General features: G+C 33.8%; 1 protein-coding gene across 1 annotated transcript in view; it reads right to left on the bottom strand.

The window, feature by feature from the left end:
• Positions 1–21,812, bottom strand: part of LOC124365579 (myosin-VIIa-like) — an 84,749-nt gene that overhangs the window by 9,757 nt on the left and 53,180 nt on the right. The window contains exons 27-35 of the mRNA XM_046821572.1: positions 14,836–14,953; positions 13,508–13,640; positions 11,231–11,388; positions 8,355–8,527; positions 8,007–8,122; positions 7,691–7,895; positions 7,352–7,489; positions 6,071–6,250; positions 5,109–5,310 (exon numbers count right to left, since the gene is read on the bottom strand). Of these exons, the coding sequence (XP_046677528.1) occupies positions 5,109–5,310; positions 6,071–6,250; positions 7,352–7,489; positions 7,691–7,895; positions 8,007–8,122; positions 8,355–8,527; positions 11,231–11,388; positions 13,508–13,640; positions 14,836–14,953 (1,423 nt within the window). The remainder of the gene's footprint in view (positions 1–5,108; positions 5,311–6,070; positions 6,251–7,351; positions 7,490–7,690; positions 7,896–8,006; positions 8,123–8,354; positions 8,528–11,230; positions 11,389–13,507; positions 13,641–14,835; positions 14,954–21,812) is intronic.

Here is a 21,812-nt window from a genome sequence, read left to right as displayed (position 1 = left end):
ATAATGGTAAATTTTTTAAATACAATTCTTAATTTTTTAGGGAAGGGTGGTCGTGCTGGCTTAATGAAATAGAAATATTGGGTATTTTATTTTTTATAAAAGATATTGTAATTTTGAAAAATGATTGTTGTTAAATTTTAATTATATTAATTTTGAATTATTAACCAAATTGAATGTTCCTGGGTTTTATGTTCTTCCAATGAATCACTGTTAAACTTAAAAAGAATTTTCTCACCCAATGTCTGTCTTCTGCTTCTTTGTACTTCAGTGATGATAAGAATTTAATAAAGTAACCTTTCAAATACTGCTGAATAAATGTAACCAGTTTCTTTATAATAATAATCTTGCTTCACTTCTTTCAGATCCCCTCTCCTCTTCACCTTTCAAATCTCTGCTCTCTTCACTCTTCAACAATCATCCCTGCACACTGTATCACTGACTTTAGTTCACTTTATAACTTTTGAATTTTATATGTAATAAGGTGAATTTTGATTAATTTTGATTTCGTATTTATTATTGTTTGTAGTTAAATTTGAGACAATTTATAAATAATTATTCCTTAATTATTATTACTAATAAAGTTCTAAATTAAATTAGGCCTAAGTATTGAAATGGATGTGAGATGGGTGTATGAAATGAGTCATTACAATATCCCCTCAGAAATCATGTGAAATAAATGAACATGGTTTCGATACAATGACGAATGAATAGCAAATAATACATATAGATGTGTGATACTTAAAGAGAAGGATGAACCACATTAAATGAGTGAATTAATTGATGATCATACATACTATTTAATTAACAAACAAACAATAGGGAAAAGGAGAACAAAATTAACATTAGGGTTAGGTAGTATTTAAGCTAAGCCAACGAACAAAGTTACAAGTTTCTTAGTATACAATAAACAAACAATAGAGAAACATTAGATCAATGGCAAATATTAACTCAATGTCAAAGGACATAGTTTTATTTTTGGAAATACACATTTAATGAATTGTGTACCGAATAGCGGTATACTTTCCACTAACAAATTATTATCCCCTCCTGATAGGAAAATGTTTATATAGTATTGATTAAAAGTGTCTATGTCACTGGGTGTATAGTTGCACTGTTTATTTGGGGAAATAGTATTAATTTCACGCACGTCCCAACGCGTCAACTTCAGTATCTTCTGTAGCGTTGTTGACCGAGTTTTTATATGGCTTCAAAGAGGATATATGATAAGGTCCATATACATGCTCTTTGGATAAATCAGAAATTTGGTAGGTCGATTTCCCGAGGATTTCTTGAATTATGAATGGTCCTTCGTACACTTCAAATAATTTTGATGTTTCACCAGCTATAGCTTTAGAAAGGTGATGGGACTTTACCAATACTTGGTCATTAATTTGGAGAGAAACTGGTTTTCTCTTTTCATTTATCTTATCAGATCTCTTCTTTCTACTTTCTTCAAGTTTACGCCTTGCAATCAGTAGTTTGTGTTCGATTGGTACTTCTTCAGCTAGAGGGTTTGATACATATTTTTCCCAAAATCTGATATTTCTTGTTCCAAACTGTAGTTCGTTTATTGTGAATCCAGTTGATTCATGGTAAATTTCATTAAGACATTCATTTATAACAGGTACATATTTCACCCATCTCTTATGATTCTGTGAACAATATGTTCTGAGACAGCGCTTTATTTCTCTAATTGGCCGTTCTGCCAAATTAAAACTGGGGTGATACACTGGACTGTATATTAATTGTATGCTGTGGGATTCAAATTTCCTGATCCATTCGTTACTTTTAAATTGGGTTCCGTTATCTGATTGAATTCGTTTAGGAAAACCGTAATTAGGAAAGTGATGGTGAAATAATTTATGTAATATACTTCTGGTTGTTGCTCTTTGCAGTGGATAAAGTTTAACGAATTTGGTAAATATGTCAATAACAATTAACATGTATTTTGTATTTCCTACACTAGTCGGTAAGGGACCTATGATGTCAACTGCTAACTAGTCATTCTTCTCTCTGCATTTAACTCCTTTGGCTTGACTGTTGAGTGGATGGTTGTTGATTTTGCAGCGCTGACATTTATCACATGATGATAACAGTTGCCTGATTGTTCGATGCATATTCTTGAAAATAAAATTTTCACGCAGTAACAGGAAACATTTTTTTGCACCGCAGTGTAGATAGTAGAGATGGCATTCTAGTATTAGTGGTTTAATTACTGATTCTGGGATGACTATAAGCCATTTGCCCTTAAATTTTTGTAGTAAAGTGTTGTCATATAAACGATAATTAGTATAATTGTTGAAATTCATTTGTTTCCATAGGTGACTGTAAGATTTCTATAAGTGGTTGTAGTTTAGGGTCTTGATGTTGAAGCTGAGGTAAGTTTCGGAGTTGATCTTGTAGATGTTGGTCGGGAATTCTCTCGATGTAATGAATAGATAACTCAGTGAGGTTGTTTGCATCGCTTGACATGTGTTGTGGGGATATACGACAGAGTGTCAGCAGTAATGTTGTCCGTCCCTTTGCAATGGATTATTTTAAAGTCGTACTCTTGTATAGCCAATATCCATCTTGCTAATCTATTGTTTAGCAAACGGCAGGTTTTCAAAAAGGTTAAGGCGTGGTTATCTGTAATTACTGTTAATTTAACGCCCATAACAATGTATCGACACTTCTGTAGGCAGTGGATTATAGCCAATAATTCCTTTTCGGTTGTGGTGAAACGCTGTTCTGCTGGTTGTAATGTGCGTGATATGAACATAATTGCAGCTTTTTCGTTATTGTCTTTTATTTGATATAGATGTCCGCCAATTGCAAATTCGGACGCATCGGTCTGTAAGTAGAATTCTTTGGATGGATCGGGGTGTGTTAGAGTGTTAGTTTTTATGAACAGCTGTTTAATTTTGTTGAATGTTGTATCATCATCTCTAGTCCAATTAAATTTAACCTTCTTTGACGTTAGTCGTAATAGTGGCTGGACTGTTTCAGAGAATTTATGAATAAATTTATTGTAATAATTGATACATCCGAGGAATGCTTTTAATTGTGTACGACTTCTGGGAGTTGGGAAGTTTAGAATTGGATCAATCTTACTGTTATCCATACGAAGACCTTCATTTGTTAGAGTAAAACCTAGGAATGGTACAGAATCTTTACAGAATTGAGATTTTTCAAAGTTTATTGTCATATTGGCTTCAGCTAGCTTTTTGAATATGTATTCTAGGTGTTGTAGATGTGTATTGAAATCGGGGGAAATGATACATATGTCATCAACGTAAATTGCTGTGAAAGCTTCTATCTCATCATCAAACACGTTATCAAGAGCTCTTACTAGTGCAGCTTGGGAGGTAGAAATTCCAAATGGTGTGACTTTGTACTGGTAGGTCTTGCCTCTAAATTGGAATGCGGTGTATTGACGCGAATTTTTAGTAAGTGGGATTTGCCAATATGAAGCCGTTAAGTCTACACTGCTTATAAATTTCGCTAACACTGCGGTTACATTCGAAATCTGGTTTAATTATTGCGTTTACTTTGCGGGCATCTAAACACAATCGAATTTCTCCAGACTTTTTAATTACTGGGATGATAGCATTTACGTAGGTACTTTTGCTTCTCTCGATTATGTTAAGGTTCTCCATGCGTTGAATCTCAACTTGTACAGCGTCTTGGTATGCTTGAGGTACTGGATAGGTTAATGATTTAAAATTTTTAGGATTTTCTATATTTAATTCGTGTTCATATTTAGTGCAACATCCGGGTTTGTCTGAGAAAACGTCCCTATATCGGTATAGTAGATTGATCAAACATTGTTTTTGTTCTTCATTTATGTAGTTATTAGGGATTAGAGTTTTCATTAACTAGCGGGCCCGGCGTGCTTTGCTGCGCATTTCAATAATTTTTTGCAAAAGTTGCCCGCGGCTTCGCACGCAATTTCCCGTTGAAAACAGTACACTATATTCACTTATTCTTTTTCTATCACATTCTAAACATTGCTGAGATAATTGATAGTCGTTCCATCGTGAGCCTCTTGGGCGTATTATGAAGGTATGTACCATATTCCTGCCTCTATCTAGCTGTTACCCACGGCTTCGCACGCAAATCTTAAGAACCAAAGTCCTTATATTACTTAGTAAATTTTTTTTTTTACTATAATAAATTTTAGATTAAATTAGTTATATCTCCGATGCCACGATTGAGCTTGCTTTGTTGTCTCGATCGAGAGAATATGTACACACGGAGTTTTGAGAACCATACTTCTGTCAAAAAAAAACAACTAAGGTTGATTTTATAACATTCTTTATATTTGTAGCCAACGTAAGATAGTAATTATGATATCTGCATTACTCTTCTGATCAAGCATGAGCATGGTTTATATTAAATAAATATTGCAGTTAAAGGTGAATTTTTACGTCAAATTTGAATTGTATTATCTGGATAGTAAAGTCTATGTTTAACAGTGATTGCAAAAACAGTTTAAACAAAATTTGTCGTTTCTCTTAAGCTTACTCTAAGCTTTAAAACTATAAGTGTAATATATGTTTACAAAGAACAGCTGATTAAAAATTTGAAAAGACGTTAACATATGTTTGCTGCAATGCATTTCTTATGGGTATTTCTGTAACCAGTGGGGCGGAATCCTGAATCGGGAAAGGGATGGGCATAGCTTATAAACCTTCTCCGTGGAAAAATACATATACGTACAAATTTTCATCATGATCGGTCCAATAGTTCACGATTCCATAAAGGACAAACATACAAACATTCATTTTTATATATATAGATAAGGTGAATTTTGATTAATTTTGATTTCGTATTTATTATTGTTTGTAGTTAAATTTGAGACAATTTATAAATAATTATTCCTTAATTATTATTACTAATAAAGTTCTAAATTAAATTAGGCCTAAGTATTGAAATGGATGTGAGATGGGTGTATGAAATGAGTCATTACAATATTAATGTAATATTGTACAAAACATTACATAACTTGTTTTACTAACTGAATTAGAAGACCAATCACCGTTTATATGTTGTCAAGAGTAACTTCTATTTTGAAGACACTTGACACATTTGTTTTATAGTGTCCATATTACCCTTGAGTATTTTACCTTTCTTAAAAGAAGAGTCACTTGCGACCCAAGAGCAGATTTCTTGGATTGAGTCAAACAGGAATTCCTCATTTGCCAGTGCAACTGTCTTGTCTCGGATAGACACCACCAAACAGAACCCTTCAGCTGACTGAAAGTTCAACCGGTCTCCTATATGCTGAACCAAATCTCCGATCCGAGTTGTTGAATTCACTTCGAATCTCTGTAATGCACATTATAAAGCATTAAAATCAGACACATCTGGGGCAATTACTGTTGTTAAATTACCTTGTTACTGGATGGTTGTTATATAGATTCGACATATTTATTCTTGCAATATATTTGTTCTGTTATTAATTGTTCACTTAATAGTAAGGTTATTTTTGTAATTTTACATGATGCTGATATCAGTTTAAGTCCATACCATTGGTTTCGGATCATGATACAAATTATTTAACAATTATAATATAATATTTTCACTTACTAATTAAATAAAATTTTCTGGAGGACAACTTTTATTATATTAATATTAATAAATTAGTTTTACATAACAAATGTTGTTAAATACTCTATCAGGATAGAAAGGTCATAGAGACCAGAACTTGATACATAGGTTCCTCATGGTCCAACAATAACACTACTGATTTTGAGGTTGAAGAAGAATCCATCTGTTTGTCGGTTCGTCTATATAATAACTTTTAATAAAAAGGTTCTAGAGACTTGAAACTTGATAAATAGGTTCCTGTAGGTCCACAAAAGAATTCTATTGATTTTGTAGCCAAAGTGTAAAAGGGCAGTCAGTTTGTCAGTCTTGCAATAAATCTTTTATTACATTCCATTGGCCCCTTCAATAATCCGTTGTTTTAATTTATTGATATTGGATCTATTACAAATGGGGCTACAAAATTGGATGTAATTAAATTGTTTTAATTAAAATTATTAGATAAACTACTGTATATTCTATCAGTAATGGCAATTTTTACCTGTTCGGTGAAGTTGGGGAAGAGAATCGTGTGGGTAATGGGGACCTTCTGTTGCATGGCCTGCACCTCTGTCCAGTGTGGCGGATGTTTACGATTCCCATGAGTCAGACACTCCTCCAGCCTCTGCAGTGAGTCATACGCCATCGGCTGTTCCCGACTTGACAGAAACAGTCGCAACTCCTGAGGACAATCAGTCTTATTAGAAATTATTTACAATAATCCATATCTCGTATTTTCATGTGAAGGTAAATTAATTTGTTGTCTACCATCGTAAAGCACCAGGTAAAAAGTAGTTGTATTGTAGCCTACCGGGTAAAATTTGCACATTGTAGTAGAAATTCTCTAAAAAAAGTACTTATACTTAATATGTAGGACTGGGTAAAAGTGGTGTAAAGTGAGTGTCAGGAAGGGTGCTGATAGTTTTGTATTCCAATTATAATAAAAATCAGTTTTCTATAAATATTTTCTCTATGCCTAAACTTTAGGAATAATTCTTGATGACATTTTAATGTCTCAAATAAAGTTTTCTCAGCAGTTCATGTGATTGTCTAAATAATATCTTCTGGTGATTTCAATCATGTGTCCAAAAATTTGTGATTAGTAGCTATAGTATCAACTCATTAATGGAGTTCCCAAGGATGTCAAGGATCATGTTATATACATAGTTATTTGTATAAAAGGACTACCCATTTTTGTTTTGTTCACTTAGGACAAGAAGTTGAAAAACTCTAATTGTACATAGTCCTAAAAGGACCTTTGCTCTTGCTTCCAGAGTGACAGTATATTAAGGATGGGATGAGTACCACCTCCAGTCAAGACCCCATGAAAAGAGATAGAGGACTCTATATCTCAGTCGTCACCTTAAAAGGCGGGGCTAGCTTTGTTCCAGCCAAAGCGAATAGGGAACAGTACTCCCTAATATTTAGGTTAGCACTTGCCTTTAACACTAAGAGAACTCCACCCATTCCAACAGACATTCTTCGCCGTAAACGTAAACTCAACCCTTTGACCCTAATATCTCGAAATTTGCGATTAGTGATGTGCCACTCCTGGACATCAATACAGTTGCCCAGATGTAAGTGACACGTTAGTTTTTGCTGTACCCAGAATAGACTCATCTGGAAGGCATAAACCCTGAAGTGAACCCTGAGGGGTAAGGAGTATCAATCCTAAAAATAGCCAATTTAAAAAGATATGTCTACTGTAGTTAATCTTCCTTAAAGAATGAATTATTACTCTACTACACAGCTGCATGTTCCATTAATGCATGATCGTACATACCTTAAGGACTTCACTGGAAGGTGCAAACAACCCTGTGGCAAGGCACATTAGTTCCCACCCTTTCTCTTCGCTGTTGAGTGATTTGTTATCAGTTAATTGTTTCATCAGCTGGCAGAACAACTCATCTCTTAACACCTCCTATAGCAAACAACTGGATAAAAAATCTTTTATTAAATTGTAGAATTTTATTTTTTAAGTTTTCTACTAATTTAAATGTCTAATACGTTTTCCAATCAATTGACAAACATGTTTTTAAATAAACAAGATCTTAAACTATTTTTATCCATATATATATGGAAAACAAACGCATCCATGCAATTATCGTATTATAAAACATACATGTTCCATAGGTCCTTGGAATATGATCTCGGTAATGTCTGTCTGTTTTCCAGCAGGTATTGGCAGATCCCCCATATACTTGAGTACACCCATGTATCCCGTAACAGCAACATCCTTCTGGGGGTGTGATTGCAGAGATTTGTGAAGAGGCAACCGAAGAGGCTGGGGGGAGTGTTGCCATAGATTCTCCAAACCCAAAGGTTCTCTATTGAGAAATTAGATTATCAATCACTTATTCCTCAATGTAAGTGTTAAATTAGAGAGAGAAAGACAGGAATCTTACTACACAAAAAAAATCTCTTACATCAGCCTTTACCTGAAAGATTTCTTACAATATTGCTCCAGGGTGTGTTTGTTCTCCATGGGGATGATCCTTTGAATTGCCTTCGCTCTGAGGGTGCCATCCAGTGCTCCCTCTTTATTAAAGTGAGCCTGTCCCAACACAAATAGCATTAGGTACATTCTTAAAATATGATTAAGAAAATCTATCACATCAGACTCAACATTGTTTTGGTGGAGGAACTTTAAAAATGAAACAGGGATAGTAAAATTCACCAGTTATTCAATTTATTTATTCCTTCACCATTAAAAAGTAATGTGGTGAGATGGATACTATGTGATTACCACAGTAGGTACTACACATATTATATATTGTGTTAGTTACCACAATGTGCAGAGGCGGCTGTAGGATGGTGGGCAGTACTCTGACGCTTGTTCCAGGGAACTCACCCCAGTCTCCCGTTAACACATTGTAACCTGTCAACCAATCTCCTTCCCTCTCCCCTTCCTCCAGAGCGATCAAGTCACCCCTCTTCATATTGAGCAGCCCTCCACCACCTGGTCAGATTAGAATTACAAGAATGCTTAAAGGAGGAATAGTTCAAATTAAAGAGAAGTTCTTTGTTTGAAATTTGCTTTTGACTATAGAAGGATTGTGAAGGAAACAGGATTTTTCTGGACATTTGCCATCATTCAGTGATACGAAAAATCAGTAATACTAGGTTTTGAGATCTGCAATCTGATCTCTTCTTCGGGTAAATAACTAATCTAACACATCATTACAAACTAGGTTAACCACCAAGACAGGGAACAATAAAAACACAATATGGAATTGCATAGTAACATGTACTCCATCAGCCCCACGATGCACTTTATGAAAGCCCGGTGTGTACCTGATCGGGTACACAACGGCAGCTGCGAAAGATCATTTGTCATGTGTGAAAGGGTACACGTCATCGTGAACTTGTTAACACATTCACCGCTAAGTGAGACTTAATGTAGAATCATAAAGAAATAGTCTCATTGTGTTGTCAGTACTGTAACAGTAACATTTGCAGCATGATAAAAAGGTATCAATCCTGGCCTCTGAAAGTATCCAAATTGGAAACTGTCTAAATGAGAAAGATACCTGTTTGTAAACTGTTGCAATTAAAACTGCCTGGAAAGTTATTATAGTATCATTTTGCCTAACTCATGGATGACGACATTGAATACTACAACCAAAACATTTAAAGCTGGAATCACCCATTTGGTTTCATGCTAATTTTAATATTTAGTTTGTCAGTTGAAATAAACATGCTTTCACGGAAAAATCCATATATAAATAAATTGTAATTTAAGGACTAAAACTATCATTATGTGGAACCTACAAAATCATACCATTTACTTTTTGATTATAAGTTTTATTGGTTTATTATTATAGTGAAGTAATATAATAATATAAATACTGTACTTGGTTTAGATGTCCTTGTTTCTTAAAAAAATTCAGAATGTAAATTTACCATTTATAAACATATGGTTAATGTGGCTTATTTAGTTACTCTAGATGAATCTAACTAAGAGAAAATAAGTTTATAAATAACATCTTAAATATTAATAAACTCTGCCCATAGTGATTTTTTCTTAAAGGAATTAGAATCCAATTTTTCAATAGAATGGACATTTTTTAGGCTAAGCAAAATTAAAGAAAGATTAGCTTGCATCACCTTTTAAGTTCAATATTATACATAATTGTTTACTTTTCATCAAGAAGTCTTGATATAATCCTCCAATTTTATCAGTATGCTGGTATAATCCACCCTAGGTAATATTTACCCTCCAAACCCGGAGGCCTTCCACCACCAACCATCCAGAGAAGGCACCTGGTTGAAGGTTAGCAACTCCTCTTCTTGGTGTTAAAAAAAAAAACTCTGAATAAATTATCTGTATATAAAAAAAGAACTGTAATATTGCACTAAAAGATATGCTGCTCTAAAGCTTGCTATTTCTTAAAGAAATTCATTTGTTGGATCTACTAAAGAATGTTAAAGTGTAACAATCAGTCATTACTAATTTGAAGTTACAATTTTAGTTTTATTGTATGTTAGACTACTACCAGTTAATAACATATAATAAATAACTAAGTAAACATGACATGCAATAATGCAGTATTCCATTATTTCAATATTTATTATAAAATCTGAGTTAGAACTGAAAAATTCCCAAAATTACTCCATACATTCAGGCTGAGATTCACCAAAAGTAAAATTTATCTTCCTGTGGTTGGTAGCACTGAAGGTGAAACACCAAGCCTCTGATATTCGTTCCGTTACTACCGTCAAAATCTGTAGGTAAGCTCTGACAAGCCAATGTAGTCCTCATTATTCACTGGATTTTACAATATCATCTAATGTACCTCGTCTTTCTATTTTGACATCTTTCTATATTTCTAAAAAATGTACCTCGTCTTTCCAGCTACAATGTCTCTGGACGTGTTTAATTTCAATTTTTTTCAGAAGATACAATTTTAAGGGCTATGAATAAAAAAGGTGCATGTTCAAATCATCATGAATGCTTGGAACTGCAACCTTGTGGAATTCCAAGTTGAGAGTCATCAGCATCAATACTCATTTGCTTGTCCGTGTCCAAATTGCTCAATTGTGATCAAGACTGCAATCTCTGATAAAAGTGAAGGGGACAACCATTTTAAAATTTATATTCCTTCTCAGTTTTTAGGCTTACATAGCCGGTGACATAACCAACATCAAAGTCTTCTAGTTCACACAGCATTGGAATATTTTGTCTTCAGTCAACAGTTGTTAAACTGAATTATTTCAAGAAGTTAATTGTGTGAAAAATGTTTTGACGCAATATGAACTGGAAGACTTTGATATTAGTTTATCAACAATGTTTTCTTAATCTTCATGATAATATTTTATCTATTAGAACTGTGTTAATTCCGTCATTACATTTGCTCTGTATGCTTGCTTCAGTATCCCAATGGTAGGATGGTGATATTGCTAGACAAAAATACAATTTGATGCTGCCAAACTATTGTAAAGAAGATATTTCAAAGTCTAATGAATATAGACAACCCTTTGTAATAACTTAGATGCAACTTTTGAGGGCAGTAATGGAAAGAATGTTAGTAGCCTTAGAAATTTCCTTTCATTAAAACCTTTAATTGAATTTAGATAACAATTCCAAGAACTGTTTAACTTGCAGATCAGATCTTAAATTAACCAGACAGAGCATTAAGTCTGGAAGCCCTAGCGTACTGACCAGGAGGACTGTAGTCTTGTATGGCGATGAAGTACTTGGATATCTGCTTGAGACTGTTGATGACCCACTGTACCAGGTCTGTGATGACATCGGCGCTGGGAGACTGATAGACAAACTCGTACCCTTGCACTGTCAACAGCTGGAACTGCTTTTCAGCCCTATAACATTTATTCAAGTGCTTTTAATCATTCAGATTCAATTAACAGGCTTCTAATATAAATCTCTACTGTGAGTGAAGCATATTACAGATTTAAACACAATGGCTACAGCATCAAGTTGTCACACAAATTATATAATACAATCCTAATAATAGATCAACGAGACCAACCACAGTGGTTTAATATTAATCATGGACCAAACTTCTGTTGAATGTTTATTGAGTCAAAAGTAAATCAAACATGTATAAGCCGAAATTAAATTAATTATTTATTTATAAGACACCTTTCATCTGTTTTATACAATATGTGCATGATTTCGGTCTGTAGTGAGTTATCTTTTATATTAATTCATTATTGGATTTTTGCTACAAATTTATTATCACATCATGTTAATAATAAGTCATGTGTTAATAATAACAAATTCAATTAATTTATCATTATTCCAAACATACACATAAAACCATGTTCAAATGATTTTTTATATTAGTTTTGTGTTTAGCTTATTTCAATAACTATATACAGGAAATAAAATAGGCCTTCCAATTTTGTTAAGTCATGAAATAAGAAAATATTAAACGCTGAGAGATCATAAGTCACACAAGTAACATACAAGGCGTGTTTTTTAAGTAAGATACATTTGAACATAAGTACGCAACGAAAGGTTATTTCAAAAAATTTATTTTCAGAAAGTACATATTTCACTCTATTTTTTGAGACAGTTGCCAAGTTTGTTCCAATACTTATCATACCTCTCAACCAATTTTAAAATACCCTCTTCATACATACTTGCTGCATGCTCCGATAACCAAGAGTTCACTGCCGTTTTCACCTCGTCATCATCATTGTAATGGTTGCCACTGAACTTTTGTTTGAGGTGAAGGAATAGATGGTAATCGCACGGCGCAAGATCAGCAGTGTAGGGTGGGAGGTCAATAATTTCCCAGCCAAAACTGTCCAATAAATCGGGGGTCTGACATGCAGTGTGAGGTCTTGAATTGTCATGGAGGACGATTCCCTTTGTCAGCATGCCCGTCTTTTGTTTTTTTAATATCTTCACTGCTGGTGTATATTGAGTGAGATAGAAACAGGTGCCTCAGACTCTGCATAGTAAGGCGTCTACAGCAGTTGACGAAATACTATCTAGCTATAATACATGTAGTTACCACCTTCACTGCAAACCCCAAGAGGGTTCACCTCTGACTGGTTTATACCTTCCAGTTGAACCTGCACTGTGTACAACAAAAGCAGTCACTTAAATGAAGATAACCCTAGGATGTCCAGAAGTGCCACATCACTAACCGCAAATGGGTTCAAATTGGGGTTCAAGGGTAAATCAATAGGTCTAGTCTACTGCGGAAGATGACTGTTGAAGTTGGTGGGACTCTCAAAGTGTTAAGGGCTGTTGCTAGCCTAGACATAAGGGCGTGCTACCCCTGCCTGCTTTGATTGGTGAGGCTACTACAGAGCCCCCCTGCTTTTCTTTGAAGGTGACATGACGGAGCTAGAGCCTGCTATTCCTCCTCACGGATCTAGACAGAAGCCAGCCCCTACTCTCAACCTTACCTATCCTGAATATCCTGTCACTCTGAAAAAAAGCCCAAAGGTCCTTAGGACTAAGCGTAGAGGTTTCTCTTTTTTTATCCATAAGAGGACAATAAAAACCCTCACTTCTGGTCTATATATTAAGTGAAATCAAACAGATGCCTCAGCCTCTGCACCATAAGACGTCTGCCACATTGAAGTATATTGTTGCTTTGCAAGGTCGCTGATTTGCTTGACGTTCATTGAGACCAGCACTTGGCAGTAGCTTTCCTTTATTTTGAACTAGGCTGCCATTGAGTAGAATAGTGCTAGTATTTATTTTAATCTGATTTATCATTTTCACACTTTGTTGTCTTTCAAGAGATTATATTGATCATTCTAGACTATCAGTATTTAAGGATTTTGCATGTATTGCTTAACCACCTTAAGAAATCAATGTTATAATGGCTGAAGTGTTTAAAATACATTGACCCAGTTTGTATTTCCTCTATTAATCTTTCAAGGACAAAGGTTGATGTATCACTAGTGTGGTCATGTTGTCTAGTTATATTGTAATTCCACAGAGGTTAAAACTCACTGGTGGTGTAGAAGAGCAATGGAGTGAATCTCTATGTAAGTAAGTTGCAGCAGGACTCTCTCAGCATTGGTCACGATACAGATGCCTGTTGAGTTGACTGCTAAGATAACATTGACAGCTCCCACATCTGGTCCTGTGAGAACAGCACAACGGTGATAAAGGAAAACAATGTAGGCAATCATAAAATTATTTATTTTGTTGAGTAATCAATCAATAACATTTTAAAAGGATTTCTTTCAAATAACATCTTATTAGATTTTCTAAACATGCTAAAAATAAAAGAGAAGATACTTAAAGAACATAAATTAAAGTATAAAATGAAATTCAGGGTTCTAACAAATTGGCCTTAAAGAGTTTTAATTGCACCTACTGAAATTATAGGAACCACTTTGACAATATAAACACTGTACCCGACCATTATACCAAACATAATGACATTTCATTTTGCAAAAAACATTCATGTTGCTTGTTTATGTTAATTTAATGTTTGACTTCAGGACTTTCAAAAATTGACCTTTAAAATTATTGCCCTGATATTTAAAACTTCAGAAGTGGTTCCAGAGAAATCTTCCAATAATCACTGCTTACTTCAGGACTACATGGGATACTGTTTCATAAAAGATTTATTAGTGATTCTAATATAATACACTAGCATATATTTATATATTCATAATGTTATAAGAGTCAACATGTGAGGATAGATACTTTCCACTAAATTTTAAATGTTTGAAAGGATAATGGATTTTGGACCTTTGTCATTGTAACTAGTTAAAAAAAATAATACGCTATGTTTCAGGCATTGGAATTTAATGTCTTCATCGGGTGTCAAAAAAGCTTAAGGTCAATTTAAGTAAAATAAAAAAGGATTTTGTGCATGCCTAAACTTATGCCTTAAGGGGTTTTGAAACCTGACAAAGAGGATAGATTCTAATTCTTCAGACATAGTGTTATATTTTTTTAACATATTAAAATGGCAAATACCCAAAATTTATTATCCTTTCAAACCATCCACAATCAATAACAAATTTTAAACAAAGAATTTCAATGTATAATCTAAACAGGATATAAGCATTGCTAAGTAAACTGGTGTTTTAGAAAAGAAAACACTGTTTTAAAAGATTCACCTTAATTAATACCTTATGTACTCCGTTTACTTACACAAACTAACATGACATTACCACTGCAATCACTGATTTATATAGTTAATTGTAAGGTTCATACATTTATTTTTTAAGATTTTTATTAATTTACAGATATATAATTACTAATTATTTAAAGAAGATACACTTTTTAAGAATATTTAAATATAAGCCAAGAATGTACAATACCTGATATTTGTGTAGCTTCATAATATTTTGAAAACAGAAGTGGCCATTTTGACTTTGCAAAATTGACTACATCAGCTTTCACCATTCCTTCAGGCACTCGATCTTTTACAAAATAACTCTGAAAAATATAAATCTGTGTCATGTGTAAGTTGGTAATGTATGAAATCATTAGAGCAGTATTACAATCTTACAATTGTAGCAAGTTACTTATGCAAGGACATGTTAATACATTAAGTGTTTGGCTTATGTTCCACTGGGACTTCATGAGCTCATGTGTCCCTCTATAATGATCAAGGAAACAATATTTATGCATAAATAAAAAAATAGTGGTTATTAAAAGAGTGAGAGTGAGACACCTCACCTGATTCTAGTAGCCCTACTGATATCCTCTTACCTCAGAATGAAGACTTCCATATCATATAACAATGTTGATTGCATTTTAGAAATTTCGTAGAGACAAATAACAATTGATAATATTGCTGATTTTTATTTTATCATTTAGGAACTTGGAATTTGGCATTGGAGTGGTCATGGTAGCCTTCATAACCTTTTGAATGTGTTTTGTTCATGGTTCTGAACACATTAACATGAGAACATTTTCAGGGATATAACTGATATGACTCATAAAGATGACAACTTCTCATCTTTGAACATCTCTATTTATCTAATTTGCTATCCAAAATGGCTCTCTGAAGAAAATTGCATAACTAATGAGATATTTTCTTTCTTTATGACCTCACACAAAATATTACTTACACTTTTAAAAATGAAGTTTCAAAATCCTATAAATAAATACTTTACTAAAAAAGACTTTAAAAATATTCTAAAGGGCTTTAGGCACGGTGACAGAAAGTAGCAACATATGCTCTGACGCTTTCACCAGTAATGCAACAGTCAAGCAAAGAATTTTTAACTTTAACTCTTATACATTAATGACCTTTATGTCAGAAGGTAATGTAATTTTTATGTTCAACAATATACTGGCACTTTTCAATGTTGCCCATATTCTAATATTGTGTATCTTTTACCTAAATGGTAACTACCACTTACACCTTAGTTGGAACTATAACATCAACGGAAGTGCAATATTGTACCTGGACTCCTTTAATAACATTTCTAAACTAGTAGATTTTAAATAAACAATCGTTTGGCATTTATACATATATCCTATATAATATACAGCCGAATGTGTAACTAACTCACTGACTGATATATAGATACAAATTCTAACATAGTTCTAGAAGTGCTGGAAACTTGAAATTTGGCACGAAGGTACCTTTTGCAATATGACCCACAGGAAAATTCTGAAAACTGAACTTTTTTGCTTTTAAACCCCTCAAATAAGTTCGAGAAAATTCCCGCATTTTTTACCTTTGCAGCCCTTTCTTGTAAGCCCGATAGCGGGAGAACCATTAGAGCTACCTCGGATCTGACGGAAAATTGGTAGTCATGAATGAAGTGAACTACTAGTGAAGTGAGCCCGATACCGGCCGGCCGAACGGTTGGTCGTAGCTCAAATCTGATTGAACCATCAAATTAGAAAATTACAAGATCTACAGAAAAGATCTAGGCACATTCGGCCCTACCTCCATCAATTTGGCCGCAAAACGTGATTATGTTCAATTGTTTTGTAATTTTCATGTGAAAATTTAGATTCTGAGCCCGATAGCGACGAAACCATTAGTCGTAGATCAAAACAAGTTATTACACAATAGTTATTGTATAATGTGGTCAACAAAAAAGGTCTAATAATATTTTGCTGTACCACCCTTGGTTATGCCGTAAAACGCGATTATGTGCGAAATTCTTGTAATTTTTACGTGAAAATGTAGTTTTTGGGGTCGATAGCGGCGAAACCTTTGGTTGGAGGTCAAAACAAGCTTAAAATAATATTTAGGAAACAATATGATCTAAAAAACAGTATCAGAAACTTTTAGCGCTATCTATATTGGTTCAGCCGCAAAATCCGATTATGTGCAAACCTTTTTGTAATTTTTACGTGAAGTTTTAGATTCCGGACTCAATGGCGGTGAAACCATTGGTCGTAACTCAAATCAATAACTACCCAATATTTTTTAAATTACGTGGTCTACAATAAAAGGCTAGTAACTTTTTGCCCTACCCTCAATGGTTTGGCCGAAAACCCCGTTTAAATGGAAATATTTTATAATTTTTACGTAAGAATTCTGTTTCTGGAGGCGGTAGCAGCCGAACCATTGGTCGTAACTTAAATATTAAATTTTCAATAACTAGACATTGATGAGATATAAAAAATGTCAAGTAGACTTTTGCCGTATATCCTTACGTAAGCCCTAAAATCGCTCTTAATGGCAGAATCTTTGTCGTAATAAAATTAACAATTTTAGGAGGTTTAAATTTGATGCGAATATATATAATTTGAGCAATTCATTCTGGTTCCAGATTTTACTTATGTTAAAACGTTAACGAGTGACTACAACCCCACATCATCAATTGGCTGAGCGTTAGCGAAGAATTTTGGAAAATTCCGGAATTTCCTGGCATGACCAGATAATCTCCTGAGTAAATTAAACCCCCTGATGTCTTAACACCCGGTAACATTAATCCCCCCCCCCGGGAATTTCCTGGCATGACTAGATAAACCCCTGTGCAAATTAAACCCCCTAAACAACTTAAAAATACTGACTTAGATCAATTTTTATTATATTTATACTAAAAAAATCACGATAGCTGACCAGTGCAGACTTTACTTCCATGCTCTGTACCGGCTAAACCAGAGGTCGTAGCTAAAATCAGAGGGCATTAAATTTTCGACAAAAAAGGTCCAGTCACTTTCTGTCGTAACGGTTAAGCCACAAAACGCCCTCTAACTCAAGTTTGGTTAAAATTAAACACTATACTTTCCACTTCCTGGCAAACCTAATCTCGGATTTTAGTTATCAACCAATTCTTTTGTCTCATAAATTTGTTAACACATCACTTAATTTATCGACGAAATCCATTGATTATTTTTATATATCATACATCATTTGACTGAGCGTTAGCGAAGCATTACAACCCGCGAGAAAGGATACAGTAGGGAAGACGAAACTTGAAAACCTCAAGTCCGAATTTAACCAATAACCAAATCCCTCTTATCCCCGAATTTAAGACACTTTGGGGGCCTGGGCGAGCCGAAGGCGAGTATATATATAATGTTCTGAGATTGGAGAGTCAAGATGAACGCATGGAGTTGTCAGCAGTATTTCAGTACCTAGAGGCATGAAGGCATATATACAGGTAAGTACTACTTACAACTCGGGGAGCGTATTGATATTATTGATAACTTGGCTACGCCTTTTATTTCTTCCTGAATAAAATTATATTTTAAATGTGCAGCATTCACTAAATCTTTGTCGTTTACAGACATATCAACTTACTCCAATTCTTACTAGTATTCTTCATAAATATGTATATATTTGTGACACAATCGTCACTTTATTACGTGAATATTCCCAGAAATCACATATATTTAATTCTTATATTCTCAATTGTGCTATAAAAACTATGATGGTCATCTACCTGGATTAAAATAATAATAATTCTGATTATCAGTAAAATTGATATCATCTTCATGTTATCAATAAACCTGTTCTAAAATCAAAGGCCGCAGACTATCACAACCAATGTTTTCTAATACGTATACATAGATGTGCCTAGGATGTCTTGAGATAAATTTGGAAAAAGAAAAAAGGATAAGAATGGAAATCATGTTTACTACGATAGGAAATAATATGGACAACAATTTGCGTTTATATTTCATGTACAAGGAGGATTTTAAAGAACACAGAAATAATTTAGAAATATCCAACTAGTAAAATAATTCGGCAGATTCTGAAAAGTACAGCCTAATCAATATTAAAGATGATTTATAACTAAAATCTAATAATAACATAACAAATTAATATCTGAATGAGCTAATTATGACAAAAAACATGGAATTCATAATCAAATTTTACATTACGTAGGAAGATTCTGTGTGATGTGACACACAACACAAACAATATTTCAGTTTCGTTGTCAATTTCTATTCCATCTGTCTGAAATTTCCTATAGATTGAAATTAGGCATGAAGGTACATTTGGAGACTAAATGATGCTTCTTGAGAATTTTAAAGTCTGTAGGTCAGTTAATATTCCAGATATCGTGCGGCCAGAGGCAAATAGACAGAAATTATATTTTATAGGTTTTGTGTACGCTTAGCGTATAACACTAATAGTTTGATTTTTTGTAAAAATTAAGGGGATAACGATTTTAACATTTGCTGTATTTAAGTTATTTTTACAATTTTAAAATGGTCTACTAAACCTGTTGTTTAAGATCATTACTTTTTTGTAACTTAGTGTGCAAGAACTTAGTCGTGAAATAATCTTTCCAATCTGACATTAACGATGTATAAAGAAACAAAAATTAATATTAGATCCATTCTAGAAAAATATTTTAAAAGAATTTACCGTACAATAAACTCCCACCTTATAAAATAGATGCAAAAGTAGACTAATTATTTACCTTCAAGTGAATACAATGCAGATAAATGTAATAACAGAGAACAACAATGTTAAACCGTTTCTAAGCAATTGCCTAAGTTTCAACTTCACTTTTTACAATTTGTAGTTGAATAAACACGCTAAAAAAATGTTCGACTTTCTAAAAAACTGTACTCCAGCACAAATTGCGGGGGGTGTGCTGGCGGGCGGCCTCATCATAGGAGGTATGGTCTACGTCCACCACAGGTACGAAAGAACCTTTTGAGAAGAAGAAGTTAGAACGTTTAGGGTCTTTCCTGCACTCATTATTATTATTTATATACTTCAATTGGATAAAAATGTTAGACTAAATATAATTAATAAACTTTCAACAACTACGGCAATACATAATACTGTATTTTGCTATATGATTTTCAGATACATCAGACGTGGACCAGTCGACGACGGTGGGAGCCAGCCACCTCCAGCCACCTCCGTCGTCTTCTTTAACGATCATTATCAAGGAGAAACATCCTCATCATCATCCGAGTCTGACGTCGACGTGCTGCCTGCCGTACAACACATTGGAGACGCAGTAGGAATATTAGATAGAGAAGACCATCCAGACGCCTCAACTACGGCAGTGGCAGGCAGCATCGAAAGATTGTAAAGACGATGCAGGTAAGAATGAATAATTCTCGCAGTTATAAGTTAGCACATGAATGCTTTCCCGTATTTTATCGCTTATTCATCCTGAACACTTAAATAAACTTCCTTCCTATTAAAAAATATCTGTTGTACGTTTTGATGTGATTGTTGCTCATATTACCGTTGTAGAAAAAGTATTTCAAAATTTTAAAATCCAACCAATTATTGTAAAATATTTATATTAATATTATCTCATTTTTTCAGCAAAAGAAAAAAGAAGATTGACTCGAATATTGACCCCCCCCCCTACCCTGATTATCCGGATTGACAAATCATTACCCGGAATCGACCCTTTACACATGCCCAACGATGGCAAGTTGTCAACGACGACGAACAAAAATCTGATGTACGGGGTACGGTGCGCAAGAAGCCATGCAAAAACAGTTCAAAAGTACCCGGAACGTGCAATGGGCCGCCCTTACAATTGATATAAGAACATGGTGATGTTCTTAAAAAAAACTATATGTAATACTAGCTGTAACAAATTAAACACATGTAACAGTACGTGTGTAATAATATGCATTAATATATCATAAAATTAGGCGATTTCTAAATATAATTTATTCTAATGAATAAAGTCCTCAACCATGAATATGTCCTCAAAAACATTAAACTCCATGCAAAGCTAACAACTTCACTACGATATGACCCAAAATAGTGTCAACATATAGTTGGTTAAATAATGAGTGGAAAATCTGACTTATTTTAAAATTTACGCTATTTAAAAGTCAAAATGTAAACAGTACAATAAAAACAATATTTTATAGCATATCTGATTTTAAATAGAAAACACATACGGTTTACAATGCGACTGTTGGTTTGGCCGTAGTATCAGAAAAATCCAGGCTTACCAGTTTTTAATAGCTTTCTGAAGTAAAAGCTATTTTTCAATGTCATAATAATTCAGTTGAATTTTGAGTACTGATTTTACGATCACACTACTTGCAAAATCACTATGGTGAATATCGTTAAGATTGAGGCAGCATACTATCCTTTGGCAGTTGATATACTATCCTTTATACACTTAGTATACCAGATATATTGATCTATCCCTTGTGTGCAATAGGGTTAAATAAAGAACTTAATGAATGAACAAGGGGATAAGCAGTACTAGATTTGAGAAATTGCTACCATGACTGTTTGTAGTATTTAGATAGGTAAAACTTTAAAATGCACTGCTAGTAGACTTTTGGCTTCACTATCTATATTAAGTGAATTAATTCTGGGTCACCCAACCTACTGTTTCTAGCACTCAGTTTCTTTATCCCATTAGTTGATGGTGATATACAATTACTAATTTGTACAATCATAGGACTATTAAGTGATTTGACCAAAAAATCATAATCTTAAAAATTATTTGATATTTTTTAAATTTCCCATTTTAAATACAATCCTAATAGCAGATTTCAGTCCTAGGAACCATTCCTTTATACAGCATAATATAAGCAAACAAAATATTAATTCGTTTGCTAGTATAATGCGGTTTGCAACTGAATTCCAATACTGTGTTATATTTTTTATTTGTTCAAATGACAAACAAAAACTGGTATTCAAATAATAGTCCACACTTTAATAATTTAAGAACTCCGCTAGTCCAACCGAACAACAGCACTTGGTAGTCAATTATCACTTATTTGGCTAGTTTATGATTTCCGTTGAATAGTCAGTCCTATGAGCTCTTAGGCTACATTTTCTTTAGTTACTTCCCGTGTTCGAGCGAGTACAATAATTGGCTGTCAGGTATCATTAATACCAAGTCCTCATTTATATTAAACTAACATCAAA

The sequence above is a fragment of the Homalodisca vitripennis genome, chromosome 6 (assembly GCF_021130785.1).
Source record: "Homalodisca vitripennis isolate AUS2020 chromosome 6, UT_GWSS_2.1, whole genome shotgun sequence".
NCBI classification, from domain to species: domain Eukaryota; kingdom Metazoa; phylum Arthropoda; class Insecta; order Hemiptera; family Cicadellidae; genus Homalodisca; species Homalodisca vitripennis.
This window is presented reverse-complemented; position numbering and strand designations above follow the sequence as displayed.